Raw genomic sequence first — 13,724 nt, forward strand, 5'->3', positions numbered from 1 at the left:
ATGTCCTCTTGCCTGCTCAGGCCGGCCTCCGAACGTGCCCATCATCGCCAGGCGCCTGCAAGCCGCTCGTGAGGGATGAAACGCCTTTCGATCGTTCTCACCACAACTCCTCCTGGCGTGGACAAGGTCCCATGGTCCGTTGCCACTCCACCCGTCTTTTCGGAGTGCTATGTCATTCAGCGTTTGTCGACGCCATTCTGTGCTGTACGATCGTGGTAGGGGTATCAAAAGTCAAGTGGTGGTGGTTGAAGTGGTAGTGGTTGAAGTGGTAGTGGTGGTCGTTGTCATTGTGTGTTGTACAGATTAGTTTCGTGATCTTTGTCGCAATGGCCCTCAAGAAATGCGGGAGAGATGGCTTCCACCTGCCAACCTCATCAAGGGGGATTTTTCGGACTCGACGTCACAGCTAGCTCCGACGCCCTTGATGGCCATATCATCTCAACACGGAAAATCAACCTCTCGATCTTCGTTTCGAACCGGCAGGCATGGCGATCTCAACAAGCTGGTCCGAATCGTCATCGTCGTCATCCTGGTCGGCCTGACCGGCAAATTCAGAAGCCTGCTCGTCGACATCTGCCATCCCAAAAGCACCGCCCAATTTCTCCTTTTCCATGGGACTCAAAACCTCTTCATCCGAACTGTTAGCTTCATCTTCCTGCGTTGGGGCGACCATCTCTCCCATCTCTTCGTCTTCGAAGACTTCCAAGGGTCGCCGCTCGAGAGTGGTGCGAGCTTCAAGGGGTGGGTTTTGAGGGTCTAGGTCCGATCCCGAGTCGTCTGAGGACGAGTCGTCGAGTGATCCACCAAAGTCGTCTTGCCTCGATCGGCCGTCCCGGTCGTCACTTGCACTGGAAAACAAGCTGGTAAGACCGCGGCTGACTGAGAAGCTGTGGTGGTCTCCCGTGTCTTGGTTGAAAGAATCCGCATTGCTACGCTTGCCAAACGTGGTGATGTCTTGTTCTTCTTCATCCAGCGAGAATGGATCGCCGGATTCATCATCGTTGTTGTCGAGGGCCGCAAACGGATCGTCTCCCTCGGATCCAAACTCCGACGCAGCGGCTTCATTTTCGGCGTCTTGCTTATGCCTCGCTAAGCGATCAGCCAACCGCCGGCGTGCACGTGATGGCTCAATGTTAAGCGGTGCTGGAGGGGGAGGTAACAATGGGACAGGCTGGTCAGACTGCTTCGCAACTTATTAGCCTAAAAGGTAAACAATCATCGGATTGTTCCGGTCGCACTCACATTCTCCGGGGAACCAGCGGCATCAGCAGCCGAGACCTGAGACCCTGTCTTTCCGTGTTCCTCGTCTTCGGCATCATCCATATCCTCATCTTCATCATCTGATGAACTGCCAAAGCCGCTCGATAGCGAACCACCGGAATTGTACCCAGCACTAGTGGCACTTCCGTTGTTCGACAAATCAATGGTATCTAGACCATGTTGGCCTCCGCCAATGCCGGCAGCCGTCAACCCGGTAGAAGCTCCAAAGCCTTGTCCAGCATTAACGGCATTCAGAACCGCCTGTCTAGGACCGAGCCCATTGTCCGGCCTAAACCCTCCAAGAATGGCATTGTCTCGTTCTCTCGTCTCCGCGAGAGTCTTGGTGACGTATTCCTCCCACACCTGGGAATAGATGCAGTCTTGAACGGTGGGCGAAAGAAGCTCTCTGGGGTGGCGTTCGCCGAACTTAACAACCTCTTCGGCCACCAAGGTCAGATGTCCCATGTATCCAAGTCGCATGTTCTTGGACTGTTGCGCCTCATCGCTCCGTCTCTGACCTTCGATGATGGCGTCTGTGATCCTACCAGTCTCGAACAAGTCAAAGGCCAGGAATCGATTGTAGCCTCTATCCATTGGACCGTTGAAGACCTGTTGGACAACATCGTAGACAACGTTGTGGAGAAAATTGTTCCAAGGGAAGCGGAAGAAGAAGCTCTGTCATATCCGTTAGCGCCCCGTTCACCTAGTAGGCATGAGTCTCAACTTACCAAAATGGTTGGCACAACCTTATTCTCTACAAACATGATTTTCAGATGATCTCCAACGACCGGGGCTTCCTCGGCATTGGGTGGTCCTTGCTCTGTAATCTGCATGGTATTGTCTCCAGAAGTTTGGATAGAGTCCCCCTCAAGGTGGCTGACCTGACCAGTCTCTTCACTGTGATCTTTCGCTGCTTCAGATTTGTCGGCCGGTTCTGGACTATGGGCTGTGGGTGTTTTGTTGGGATCTGAAGATGCGGCGAACAATGGTGCAGGCTTGGCTTCTGGATGTGGCGAGTTGTGCTCGGCCTGGTCTCCGTGAACAGAAGAGTGTATGGTCGTCTCAGACTCATTAGAGGGTGAGGTCATATCGGTGTCCTCGACGTTATCCAGGCTCAGACGACGGACAGTATCGTCCAAGTTTCCTGTCGGGGTGGTAGGGTCCTGAGACGGAACGTCAACCTCAGGCAGGCGCGGAGACAATGGTTCGTCCACTAGATCTTGGCCGGACCTAGTCGGGGCCTCGATGGCCTCCGAGACGGCCACCTTCTCGAAACCATCCTCGTCATTCAAATTAGCGATTCGAAGCTCTTCCGTAGAGGTCGACGCGGAGGGGGTGAAAGCAGTCTCGAATCTTGAAGACGTGACAGAGATATCAACTGCGGAATCTTCTGATTGCTTGTTAGACAAAAAGGCGCCCTGCGCTCGCAGTCGTTCTCTCTCCGCGTCTCTTTCTTTGATGAATTCTTCACTACCCTCCTCATTCAGCAGCCCCATGTTGCTGCAATGCAACAATTCAGCCATCAGTTCGCATGTCTTGAATCGATCGAATCCGAGAGGTTCGATTTGAGTTCCCCAGGCAGACTTGAGTTGGCCTCTTTCGACCACGACAGTTGCATCACCCTTGGTGACGGTATGTTTCGAGCTGAGGATCAGATGCATGAAGTCCGGGACATGCTCAGCGAACAGTCTCAACAGAGTACCAAGATAGATAGGGTCATGGTTCGTCGGCGGTGCGTCCGAACTGTGGCCATGATCCGGGTCGTAATCGGAGTTGTTCTTACGGATGACTTCGATGACGATTCCCACACCCACAGTAAGAGGGTTACCACCTTTGAGCATGTAGGAGATCAATTGGCGAATGCACTTCTCCGAGACCAATTGCCGCGTCAGACTGTTGGGGCCGATGCATGATTGCTCGTTCAAAGCAGCATTGGCAGATATCGTGATGATCGCCTTCAGGAAGTCTCCGGCAGAAGTTTGCGTGGACGAGTTGCAATCTGGAGACAGGTTCGAGAGAAGCATTGGAACCAGATCCTGATCATGCAGCCAATCCACGATTCCTGCGCCGCCGTCGGACTTTTCCAAGCTGATGATTTTCAACAGCAAGTCCATCACCATGGGACAGTCCACGTGCTGCAAGATCGCTGGCACAATGCCTGGAAGAGATTTGAAGAAGTCAATCATCTCCTCTGTTTTCTTCTCGAACAAGGTTTCGTTGACTTTGGTGAAATAGCCAGCCTGCAAAGGATCCAATGGAGCGGGTCGTCGCAGGAAGTCCCAAAACTCGGTGAGGTAAGGTGTGTTGGCCATCAGGGATTCAGTGATGGACCAGGTCTCGCATGACAGTATTTCACACGCCACGTATGCATATTTCAACCGCTTCTTCTCGGCCTTCTCCTGATCCTCGTCTGGCAACTTGTCCTCATCTTCGTCGCCCGACGCGGGTTCTATTTCCTTCTCGTCTTCACCGTTGTCGTCGTCGTCCGTCGAAGGGCCCGGCGCTATGACATATTGTAGGAGAGCGTGGAGGTTGGCTTCGTCTCGGAGATATTCTATCAGTTTGGTGTGGTGGGACTTCAGTTCCTGAATGAGATCGGACTCTTCCAGCAGGTCTTCGAGCTTGACATTAGGCTTATCGAGTAAGGTGTCGATCGTCGATATGTTGGAGTAACCTCCAAAGCGCCAAAACATCTTTGTGGCTTCCTTCCTATCGCGACTGGAGGGTGGTGAAAGCGCCGAGCCGTCTTACCGACGGTACAAACTGAGGGTGAAGTGACAGGAGGGTAACGGGCTGTACGCAGTCGTGACTCGTGGATTGATAACTGAGTAAGACATAGACAGGCGTCCCAGCGCTGAAAGAATCTCGCAAGTCAGTCACTTCAACCGATCTCTAGTGGTCGCGCCAACAACAGTGACGGGGTGAGTCCCAAGTTGACGTGTGCTCATCCGCATCCACGGTCAAGATACACGAGTGTACTGACCCGTTGGTGAAAAGGAGTGACTGGAATAGAAGCCGGGCGGATACTAGGAAGGCTTGGATGGTAGCCTCGGATGGGGGCGCACTTTGTTGTTGTACAGTGGTCAGAGGCTGGTTCGCGAGAGAGTTGTGTACAAGTGAGTGCAGTGCAGTCAGTGGTTGGAGATGCGATGTGGTGGAGAGAGACTCCGATGGTGAAGAACTGGGCAGCACCAGCGCCAGCGCCATCTGGCATCTGCCCGTCTGCCGTCTGCCATGCGCTTAACACCCGTGGCATTGTTCATGTTTAGTGAAGTCTGATCCATTAGAGCCAATCAGAACATTTCCAGGCTTGGATAGTTCAACAAAACAAAAGCAGCCGGGTTTGATCCCTATTAGGAAAGTATCACAAAGTATGTCTATTTACAGATTACTTCCAGGACCGAACCCTGTACTTCTGTCACCAACAACTTGAACCACTCTCTTCTATATAGCGAGCGACTAAATATAGTCATTGACAGATAGAGCTACAGCTTCTTGTACGTATTCCCTTTGCATCTCCCAGACTCACACAACACTCCATGTCATCTCATTGTAAGGCACGTCTTTAATAAGGCAGCAGGTATCAGCTCATGTCACGACGACAGTCAGTCCGCACCGTCGCTTGTGCTTTTGGCTTTGATTGCAACCTCTATCCTCGTCTTCAAGCAAATTAGATCTCATCAGCATCACCTACTAAAAATGAAACCCCGCAAATCCAGGTTGTGAGAATCAGCAACTCGGCAACCAAGAGACATGGCGGATAAGTAACGAGGCCGAACTGCGCGTGATACTCCCTGTCCCTCCAGCAGAAGGTCCCGCCGGCCCTAGGCCATCATGTCTGGAGCCCGTAGTTGCTCACACATTGTCATTGCTGATTCATAATAAGTCCTCCTTTTCTCCATTCTACGACTTGCGCCGCAGCTGGTGCTGTTCAAGTCCGGGGTCATAGGATCGTGTGTCAAGCCAGCCGAGGATGAGGACGCTTGTAGAGAGGAGCAAGTGTATACGAATCGACTCAGTCCTTGCCAACTCACTGTAGAGCATGCCAAATGTCAAATCTGACATTTGTAGGATCTATGCCCCCTGGTGGTGTTCTTGTAGAATGGTAACTTGGAGATGTCATGAATGTCGTAAATAATAGAAGCCGGATGATCCCCGGAGCAGCAATTCCGCCGTGACCTGCTGCGGGGATGACCATAATTCACACAGGCCACTACTACCATACTTCGCTCCATCAAGCAGCAGGCAACCTTACTGTTCTCCATAGAGACAGCCTCAGCTCTACCCAAAGAGACAAACTCTACGAACTCTAACGGCAAGACGAGGATAACGACCATATACCCAGCCAGTGGTTGGAGCCGGGAGACAAGATGAATCGTCTGTTCGGCACAAAGCCCACGGGACCCAAGCCGACCCTCAACGGCGCCATCCAGAATGTTTGTCAACCCCTGTCTCCCACTCCTCCGATCCGGCTGTGTATATGCTAATAGTGATACCAGGTCGACACGCGAGTCGAGTCGATCGACGTGAAACTGGCCCAAATCAACGCCGAGCTGTCCACATACCAGCAAAAGCTGAGCAAGATGCGCGACGGACCCGGCAAGCAGGCCATCAAGCAGAAAGCCCTGAAACTGCTCCAGCGGCGCAAGATGTACGAGTCGCAACGAGACCAACTCCAGCAACAATCGTGGAACATGGAACAGGCGGGGATGATGCAGGATAACCTGAAGAACGTGATGACGACGGTGGATGCGATGAAGACGACCAACAAGGCCCTGAAACAACAGTACGGCAAAATCAACATCGACAAGATCGAGAAGATGCAGGACGAAATGGCCGACTTGATGGAAATCGGGAACGAGATCAACGAGAGCATCAGCCGCGCCTACGATGTGCCGGAAGACGTGGACGAGGCCGAGCTCGATGCCGAGCTGGAGGCCCTTGGGGAAGATATGATGTTTGAGCAAGAGATGGGCATTGGAGAGAGTACGCCGGGCTTCTTGCAGGACGAGGTGGCGCCGCCGCAGTTTGTGGATGAACCGCCTGAGCAGACTAAGATCAAGGAGGCTGCCGGTGGTGTTGGTTAACGTCTCTGGCCAGATGCGCGGAGTTTCTTTTGCTTTGTATGGTCTGTTGACATTCTAGCACGAAATCGAGGTGTTCATGAAGCGTTCGGATACCCTTGGAGAGTTCGTCATTTCGTTACGGTCATATTACATATACCCATGCATGGCTGTTCAAAGCCACCACGCTGTATCAGCCGGCAATTCCTCCCGGAACGTCTGTGTTGTCAATGACTGGACTCTTGCCCCAGTCGGTACATCTTGCCCGAGTCGTGTACAGACTGACCCAGGCTTCTCGAGACTTGACCACCGGCATATGGTGGTTTGTGCTACTATTCCAGATCTCCCAGACCAATGCACGACCTTCACGTAATCTTCTTCAAATCCTGAGTCCAGGCCCTGACCGCTTTAGGCCCTTCATGTGCAGCCTTGAACAACTGACGCTCAGTCTCGTCCAAGCCTCTCAAAAACTCGGCTCCGTCGCCCAGCGCCCCGCGCGGATTGTGCGCCTGGTCTGCAATTTCCGCGGCTCGCATCTTGAACGTCTACACCTCATGAAGTCAGTCATATCTCTCCATTGGTTGGACTTCTTCCCTGATAGAATAGCTCTAAAGCCCATTGCTGACCACTCCGTAAACCGTGGACCGTGGACCGTGGACCTTACATTTATCAGCGTATCCAATACCGCTGTATCGTCAAATAACTCCATGATTCGCGCCCCGAGGGCGTAGAAATGTGGTGCTTGAGCGCGCAGGTCGACTGTCCTGGGGTCCGCCTTCAAGGCGTTGATCACACGCTGTTGTAGCGGCGTGGGAAAGTCCAGCGTCACGAGCTGCGAGGAATCAGGTGCGTTTCTGCGATATACACAATCTTTGTGAGCAGGGGAGTCCCCATCATAGAGTAAAGTAGACCAGAAGTGACAAGCAGATCATAGGTATGCCAAAATAGGCTCTGTCAAAATTGCACTTACCCCGTTGACACGGCCAACATGATCCCTAGCCACATGGGCAGATCGATTTTCGTACCGGCTTTGACCTAGTCGCCCAAAATATCAGTCTCTCTATGACTCCTATCGGTCTTTCGAGATCTGGAAGCAGACAGACTTACCATTCCGCCAACATTGCCTTCAAGGTAGCCTAGTCCAGGCACGTCCAGCTCGAATGTACATGGCAATTTCTGGGAGTCGGTCAAGATGGCGTCGACATCGTAGTAGGACATTCTTCTTCTCGTGGGGACATGGATCACAGCAACTCGCCAACTCGCCAACTCGCCAACTCGTCAACCCAGACAGTCTCTTGTGATTCTATATCTCGTCGCTGGGAGCCTTGATCATACACGAGAGATCAACTATCATACACCTCGAATGTGGTGATCAATACTGTAGCGAGCAGTGTACACTGGCATGATGTGGTTGGTTTCCATCCAATTCCACGCGTCGCGCTGGCAATTTCACGGACGCGTTTCAACTCCCTTAATGGCTTACATAATGCATCACCTTGCGGCAAGGCTGCGATCACATCAACTACTAACATTATCAATACCGCTTTGCCAACTTAAAGATATCTCCCCTTGTCGCGTAGAGGTTAGGTATCTATAGGTGTTCTAAACTCCGCCTATCGACACTTCCTTCTGGAGACTCTCAAGGGCGCTGTCACCCAGCCATTCCGTCTGCGGCGCAAAACAGCAGTCTATCTCCCGATGCAATGAGCAGCCAACCCGCCTCTGTGGCACCGCAGACAACAGCATCAACAACCTCATCCTCATCATCAGCAAGGCCACCCGTAACGCTCGGCCAAACAACCCATCTCGACCCAGGAGCCTACGTCCGCGGCAGCCACGGGATCACAATCGGCGAGCAGACACTCATCCACCCACGCGCACAGCTCATCGCAACTCACGGACCACTATCGATCGGCGACAGATGCATCATTTCCGAGAAAAGCATCATCGGCGGTCCTCTGGAATCACCATCAACGCTTCCTCCGGCGAGTGGGAGTGGTAGTTCCCTTCTACCAGCGCCCCAAAAGCCTGTTGACCAGGACAACGATGAATCAGATCCCATGAAGACGACCATCTACCCGAATGTCTACATTCATGCCTATTCACGTGTACATGCTGGAGCAACCATCAAAGAAGCTGCAGTTGTTGAGGCGCATGTTACCATCTTTGCTGGTGTCACGGTGGGATCTCATGCGAAGATCTGTGCTGGCGTGACGGTGGACCAGGATGTTGATGATTGGACTGTGGTCTATGGCAATGGGGATGTCAAACGGCAAAGGACGAACGGGCAGTCACCGGATGTCGGAGCGCAGCACATGGAAGTCGTAGAGGCAATGAGGCTGAAAGCTATGGACAAAGAGCGGGAGGGGACCGTCGCGATTCTCAAGATGGCAGCGAGGATGGCAACCCTTGCAAAAAAGAAATGATGGGATCAGATTCATATCAGATCAAGGCTTATGTGAAGTCTTCGGAGATTCTGGTAGACAAAAGAAATGGATTGCGGCTTGGGAAACTTTTGGCCTGAAGCCGGAGAAAGCTTTGAGGCATGTACGCCCCACGGCATCGCTTGCCTATCGATGGATTCAGCCCTTCATTGCTGCTGCAAATGCAGACTTGGCAAAACACCTGTGGCTAGGCATGGCTGCTTCCAGGTCTCCATCTTTGGCCACGGAAGTCGAGAAAGGTCATGGATACAGTGCCGTGTCCCGCGTTAGCCAACATTGAGCCACGAGAACAGAGCCGTGATATACTCGAGTCTCTGGATGTATACTTGCCAGGTGGCGAAGCTGCACTCCAGATCGCTCGTGGCTCAGGCAGCCAGAGGTATCGTGACAACGAACACCGGAAACAATGGACAACTGCGTGGGAAGTCAAGTCAAGCTTGAGCCGATCTCTGTCTTGAACATCCAGCAACGGATACAACATCTGTGGCTCTGGAAGAACACATGATGGTCCACCGGCACAGCAGTGAGGCATCACGGGTGTGCTGAAAAAGCGAGAGGCAGAAGTCGTGCGAAGTAGCGCGCCGGTGAGATTGCCTGATGCTGTCGCCACCTTAATCTTGCACCCGTCCACAACTGGAGAACACACTAGAGCATTTCGAAAAAGTCAACGGTTAGCTTGCGATTAATTCCCTTCTAACCTCCTCTCGCTTCCCATCCGCCAGTATTACCATCTTATCCAATGTGAATGGAAGCGATTCAAGCCTCTCCCATCATGCCGGTTGCTGCATCGCTATCAGCGTCCCGTCAGCTAGCCTGGGATTGCTCCTCGGCAGGGTTTGTGCAAGAAGGGGCGAGCATCCGCACCATTCAAGGAACTGGGTCGGTCGACGGTTGACCTTGGGTCAAGGATTCAGTGGAGTGGCTTCCAATTCGACCTTCGTGGTCTAGCCGGTACTCTGGGACAGGACCCTCTGCACAAACATCAGCATATACGGGCAGAGCCTCCCTTCCTCTTGTCCAGGTGTCGGCTTTGGTGACCGGATCGTCTAGACGCCATTTCTGTACATCCTCGGGTTTGAGAAGACAATCTTCCGCCGGAGCATGAGTGCCTCTGTAGTTGCCATCTTTGTCCTTCGCATAATGCTTGCGCCAGACATCGTAGGGAATCTGCCGCAGCACAAAAGGCGGCAAGTCGTCCGCTGCTGCATCTCGCTCACGTCGACTAGTTAACCCGACTTTGCGCAAGAAGCTCTTTCTCCGGCTGTGCTCCGGATCCCGAACCGGCCCATTGTGCTCCCAGCCGATGCTTTCGCGGCAGGTGAATGCGTCGTACATGTCGACACCCTGGGGAGCAACTATGTCGTGCAGGAACCGTGGTGGGAGAACAGCACAAGATACCATCTTCACCAATGGGGGAGTGGCGTCCGATTGTGAAATTACCCTTAGGCGGGCGACGGATTCGCGGCGAGACATGCTGGAGGAAAATGAGACGATACCTAAGAGAAAGCGAGCAGGTTGGGCATATGTGCCCTAGGCATCATTCAAGAGGATGGTTGAATACTTGGACACTTGTCAGAAGTCCGAATAACACCGAGGCCGTGGGAGCATTTAGCGTGCAACGGACGAGGCCTCGAAGGGAAACTTCGTCAAGGGGCCTGATACACCGGGGTAGGGATCAGTCATTATGGAGATGGTGCCGGGCTGAGGAGATGGAGGATACGAGGGTGATGGAAATGCAAGTGTAGGTAGGGGACGAGGATGCCTTGTACCGAACATGTACCTACCTTGTTGTAAGATGTACTTTGAGTTCCTACAAAACTGCGCTTCCGGAACTTGACAACGACCGGAGTGCCAAGCCTCTCAGGCTGCGCTGTGCTACGGTGGAGTTCAGCATGCAGTGGGACACCAACACTGCGACGCGTGGATTCAATCCATCAACTCCACTCGTCAACCTCTTTCTCCTTCACGTCGCCTGCAACGACCGCGTCAAGGGTTATTAACCCTAGAAATTCAAAGGACTTCATGATACTGTTACTCCACTCCATCTCCGTATCACCATGCCTCCCCGCCGGGCGGTTCGCTCGGTGAGCAGGAAGAGCACTCCTCTATCGCCTCCAAGGGCATCTTCGACCAACGTTCCTGTCGACACGCCAACTCCAAACAAACGCGCTACCAGATCCTCCAGTCGCAATGTCACCGCTGCCCACCAGCAGCCGCGAAGTATTGACGAGGTCCTGGCCACCGTGCACGAGGGATATGAATCACAGCGCGACGACGAGCTCGGCGATAGGAATCCGCCCTCTCGCGAACTGAGTACTGATGGCTCTGACCTGGAGAGCATGCTGAACAACTTGGATCTGGACGCCATTGTTGATAATATCAACCTTCTGCATGATGATGCCAGAGACCTGCTTAGTCTCTTTGAGAGACATGATACCGCTGGACTCCATACCTTGGTTGCAAAGTTGTCCCAAATAAATTCTTCTGAACGTAAACGCCTCAGGATACGAGAAAGGAGATTCGAGACGAGTCGAGAGCCATATGTTGAGTCGAACTACATAAAACCTAGCATCGTCGTTGGCTCTCTGGCTGCAAGAGACCCCGATGGAGACATTCATGGTCCCTGGCGCCCAGATCCTGTCCTCTACCTTGCTAATCTTGCCTCGCAAATGGTGGCAGTGTTGAGCACAAACCCCGAACACCGATCCGACTACCTCCAATACATGTTTAATAACTTCCCTCTGCCCTTCACCGACATGGACCTCTTTGCAATTGAGGAACCAATGCTTGATCAGACCGTCGACCTAAGCCTCGACATTCTCACTCAATTTTTCATCTACCGAGCAAAAGCGGACCAAAAACGCGTTGAATTCGACCCGGACGCCCTGGCCCGCCAAGTGTTTTGGACCGATGAGGGAGCTTTGCGAGTCTTCGTTCATGACAGCACCCTGGACAAGACCACCGAGCGCCTCCAAGCTCTGAGAAAGCATTTCAGTCTTGACCCCCAGCAACCGGTGGACATCCATACTTTGGAAGAACAGTTTTCGTGGCCGGGCTTCGTCGTTGAAGTCACGAAGTGGACTATGAGCCGCAAGCAAGACCTGGACCAATTCATCAGTTCAATTGGCGGCATAGATACCATCGCTGACTTCCTTTCCGCAAAGTTTCTGGCAGACAGTCAGCAGATTAAGGAAGGAGCTCACGATGAGCCCGATGTTGGTGCAGAGCATCGCGTGGAGCAGCGAGCCGTCGACCCCAATCTTGGTCCAGCATCCAATAGGCAGGACAGCCCGGCAGGACCTCCGACAGGCAGCAAGCTCAGTTCCCGCCTTAATAGGTTCAACACGCTCAAGGCAACCTATGCTGCCAAGGCATCAGGCGCCGACATAAGCCTGGCTATGGTGACCGAAGTTGAGTCAATTCGCGAAACTCCACAGTCACCGACACCTGTGGAAAATGATGATGACGGAATGATGGATGAGGACCAAGCATCCGCACAGTACCCGCATACTTCTCAAGCGGGCGGCCAAACTGACAACGGTGACAGCCACAGCGATGACGACAGCGAACTCGTTCGACAGAGGATCGAATTCTTCCGGACTGCTCGCCGACAGCAGGAACAGAGCGAAAAGGAGAATAAGAAGATGGCGGCCAAAAAGCCGTCTCTCTTAGATCGACAAGAAGATGCCGAACGAGTCTCTTTTTCCGAAGCTCCCGAAGAAGATTACCCAGCTCCACAACCGCATAAACGTCAGAGATTAGATAGTGAGCCGTCAGAAGAGGAGGAGGATGCGTTCGAGATAGACCAAAGAGCTGCGAAAAAGCGTCGAGTCGATGATGTACAAGATAGGCAGCGATCAGTGGCGGTCAGTGATGCCGGCCGCAGGATTCGTGGAGAGCCGCCCATCACAGAAGCCGATCCCGTTGTGGACAGCGACGACGACTACGTCAACAATGATGATGAAGATGATGATGATGCGGAAAATGAACCACAAGTTATCCCCGCTACTCAGAGATGGACGCCCAGATCGACTCTAGCAATGCAGGCTGCTCGCGCCGCTCAACAAGGCCTCACCCAACGGCGCCCTCCACCATCGACAGCACCACAACCACGTCCGCCACCAACAAGTACGCAACAATCAAGCCACACCCTCAACCGCGCACCGTTGGGAACCGTCATCGGATCTCGCCCTCCCGCCTCAAGCGCACCGAATCCCCGGCACCGCGCTGCTCCCGCCGAGGCCCCCGCTCGCCGCGTGTCTCCTCCACGCCGCAATGATCCATACGACCCCGAACCGCCTCGGTCCCAGATCGCCCAGGTGAACCGGGAAGCCAAGCTGGCCACTCGACTGTCGCGCGAATTCAGATGCCCCAAAGTCCAAGTGCGCCGAGGCTACACGGACGAGGAAGTCGAACGTCTCATGGAGATGGTGGCCCTGTACGGAACAAGCTGGGCCACCATTTTGAAAGAGGACCAGTTCCATCCCGACGGACCGCGGCTACAGGGGCGAGGCCAGGTCCAGCTGAAAGACAAGGCTCGGAATATCAAGATGGATTTCTTGAAGTATGTCTTTTTCCCTCCCCCAATGTCCACGCTTGCCCCCTCAATCAATCCATTGGAGTCCACATTGCGTGGAATCTGTTCTGTTTTTCTGATCTCTGATGTTTGACCATCTATTGATCTAATGATCATTTGATCGATTGTTAATATGCTGGTTTCATTTAGAGCCCGTCGTCGCCTGCCACCGGGATTCGAGCTCGTCAGCATCGGAGACAGACAAATCGAACGCCTGCAGGAGCTTGGGATCACCGTTGAAGGTCGTCTTCAGCTTGGTGACACCTAGCGACCGTATGATTGGCAGTGACAGCTGGGACCGGAGCCGGGTTCTTCCCGGTCTTCTTGTGCCCTCTTCCTCTTCCTCTTTTCCTTCTTTCGGTTCACTTTTGTGTATTACCA

At 53.2% G+C, this 13,724-nt stretch overlaps 6 protein-coding genes across 6 annotated transcripts; 3 read left to right on the forward strand and 3 right to left on the reverse strand.

Annotated features, from left to right (window-relative positions):
• Window positions 1-451: 451 nt before the first annotated feature.
• Window positions 452-3,953, reverse strand: A1O1_00389 (uncharacterized protein; the record flags this gene model as incomplete). The annotated part of the gene is made up of 3 exons (XM_007721308.1): window positions 452-1,180; window positions 1,243-1,935; window positions 1,989-3,953. 3 exons carry the CDS (start codon window positions 3,951-3,953, stop codon window positions 452-454), a joined length of 3,387 nt encoding a protein of 1,128 aa, XP_007719498.1.
• A 1,677-nt stretch (window positions 3,954-5,630) lies between these two features.
• On the forward strand, window positions 5,631-6,347 carry A1O1_00390 (uncharacterized protein; the record flags this gene model as incomplete). Its single annotated transcript, XM_007721309.1, has 2 exons — window positions 5,631-5,696; window positions 5,760-6,347. The coding sequence occupies 2 exons, from the start codon at window positions 5,631-5,633 to the stop codon at window positions 6,345-6,347; spliced, it is 654 nt and encodes a 217-aa protein (XP_007719499.1).
• A 341-nt stretch (window positions 6,348-6,688) lies between these two features.
• Window positions 6,689-7,541, reverse strand: A1O1_00391 (DNA replication complex GINS protein psf3; the record flags this gene model as incomplete). Its single annotated transcript, XM_007721310.1, has 4 exons — window positions 6,689-6,868; window positions 6,988-7,177; window positions 7,294-7,358; window positions 7,431-7,541. 4 exons carry the CDS (start codon window positions 7,539-7,541, stop codon window positions 6,689-6,691), a joined length of 546 nt encoding a protein of 181 aa, XP_007719500.1.
• Window positions 7,542-8,026: 485 nt separating this feature from the next.
• On the forward strand, window positions 8,027-8,749 carry A1O1_00392 (uncharacterized protein; the record flags this gene model as incomplete). The annotated part of the gene is made up of 1 exon (XM_007721311.1): window positions 8,027-8,749. One exon carries the CDS (start codon window positions 8,027-8,029, stop codon window positions 8,747-8,749), a length of 723 nt encoding a protein of 240 aa, XP_007719501.1.
• Window positions 8,750-9,634: 885 nt separating this feature from the next.
• On the reverse strand, window positions 9,635-10,240 carry A1O1_00393 (uncharacterized protein; the record flags this gene model as incomplete). The annotated part of the gene is made up of 1 exon (XM_007721312.1): window positions 9,635-10,240. The coding sequence occupies one exon, from the start codon at window positions 10,238-10,240 to the stop codon at window positions 9,635-9,637; it is 606 nt and encodes a 201-aa protein (XP_007719502.1).
• A 584-nt stretch (window positions 10,241-10,824) lies between these two features.
• Window positions 10,825-13,437, forward strand: A1O1_00394 (uncharacterized protein; the record flags this gene model as incomplete). The annotated part of the gene is made up of 1 exon (XM_007721313.1): window positions 10,825-13,437. One exon carries the CDS (start codon window positions 10,825-10,827, stop codon window positions 13,435-13,437), a length of 2,613 nt encoding a protein of 870 aa, XP_007719503.1.
• Window positions 13,438-13,724: the final 287 nt, after the last annotated feature.

The sequence above is a fragment of the Capronia coronata genome (assembly GCF_000585585.1).
Source record: "Capronia coronata CBS 617.96 chromosome Unknown acBCG-supercont1.1, whole genome shotgun sequence".
Lineage (NCBI taxonomy): Eukaryota > Fungi > Ascomycota > Eurotiomycetes > Chaetothyriales > Herpotrichiellaceae > Capronia > Capronia coronata.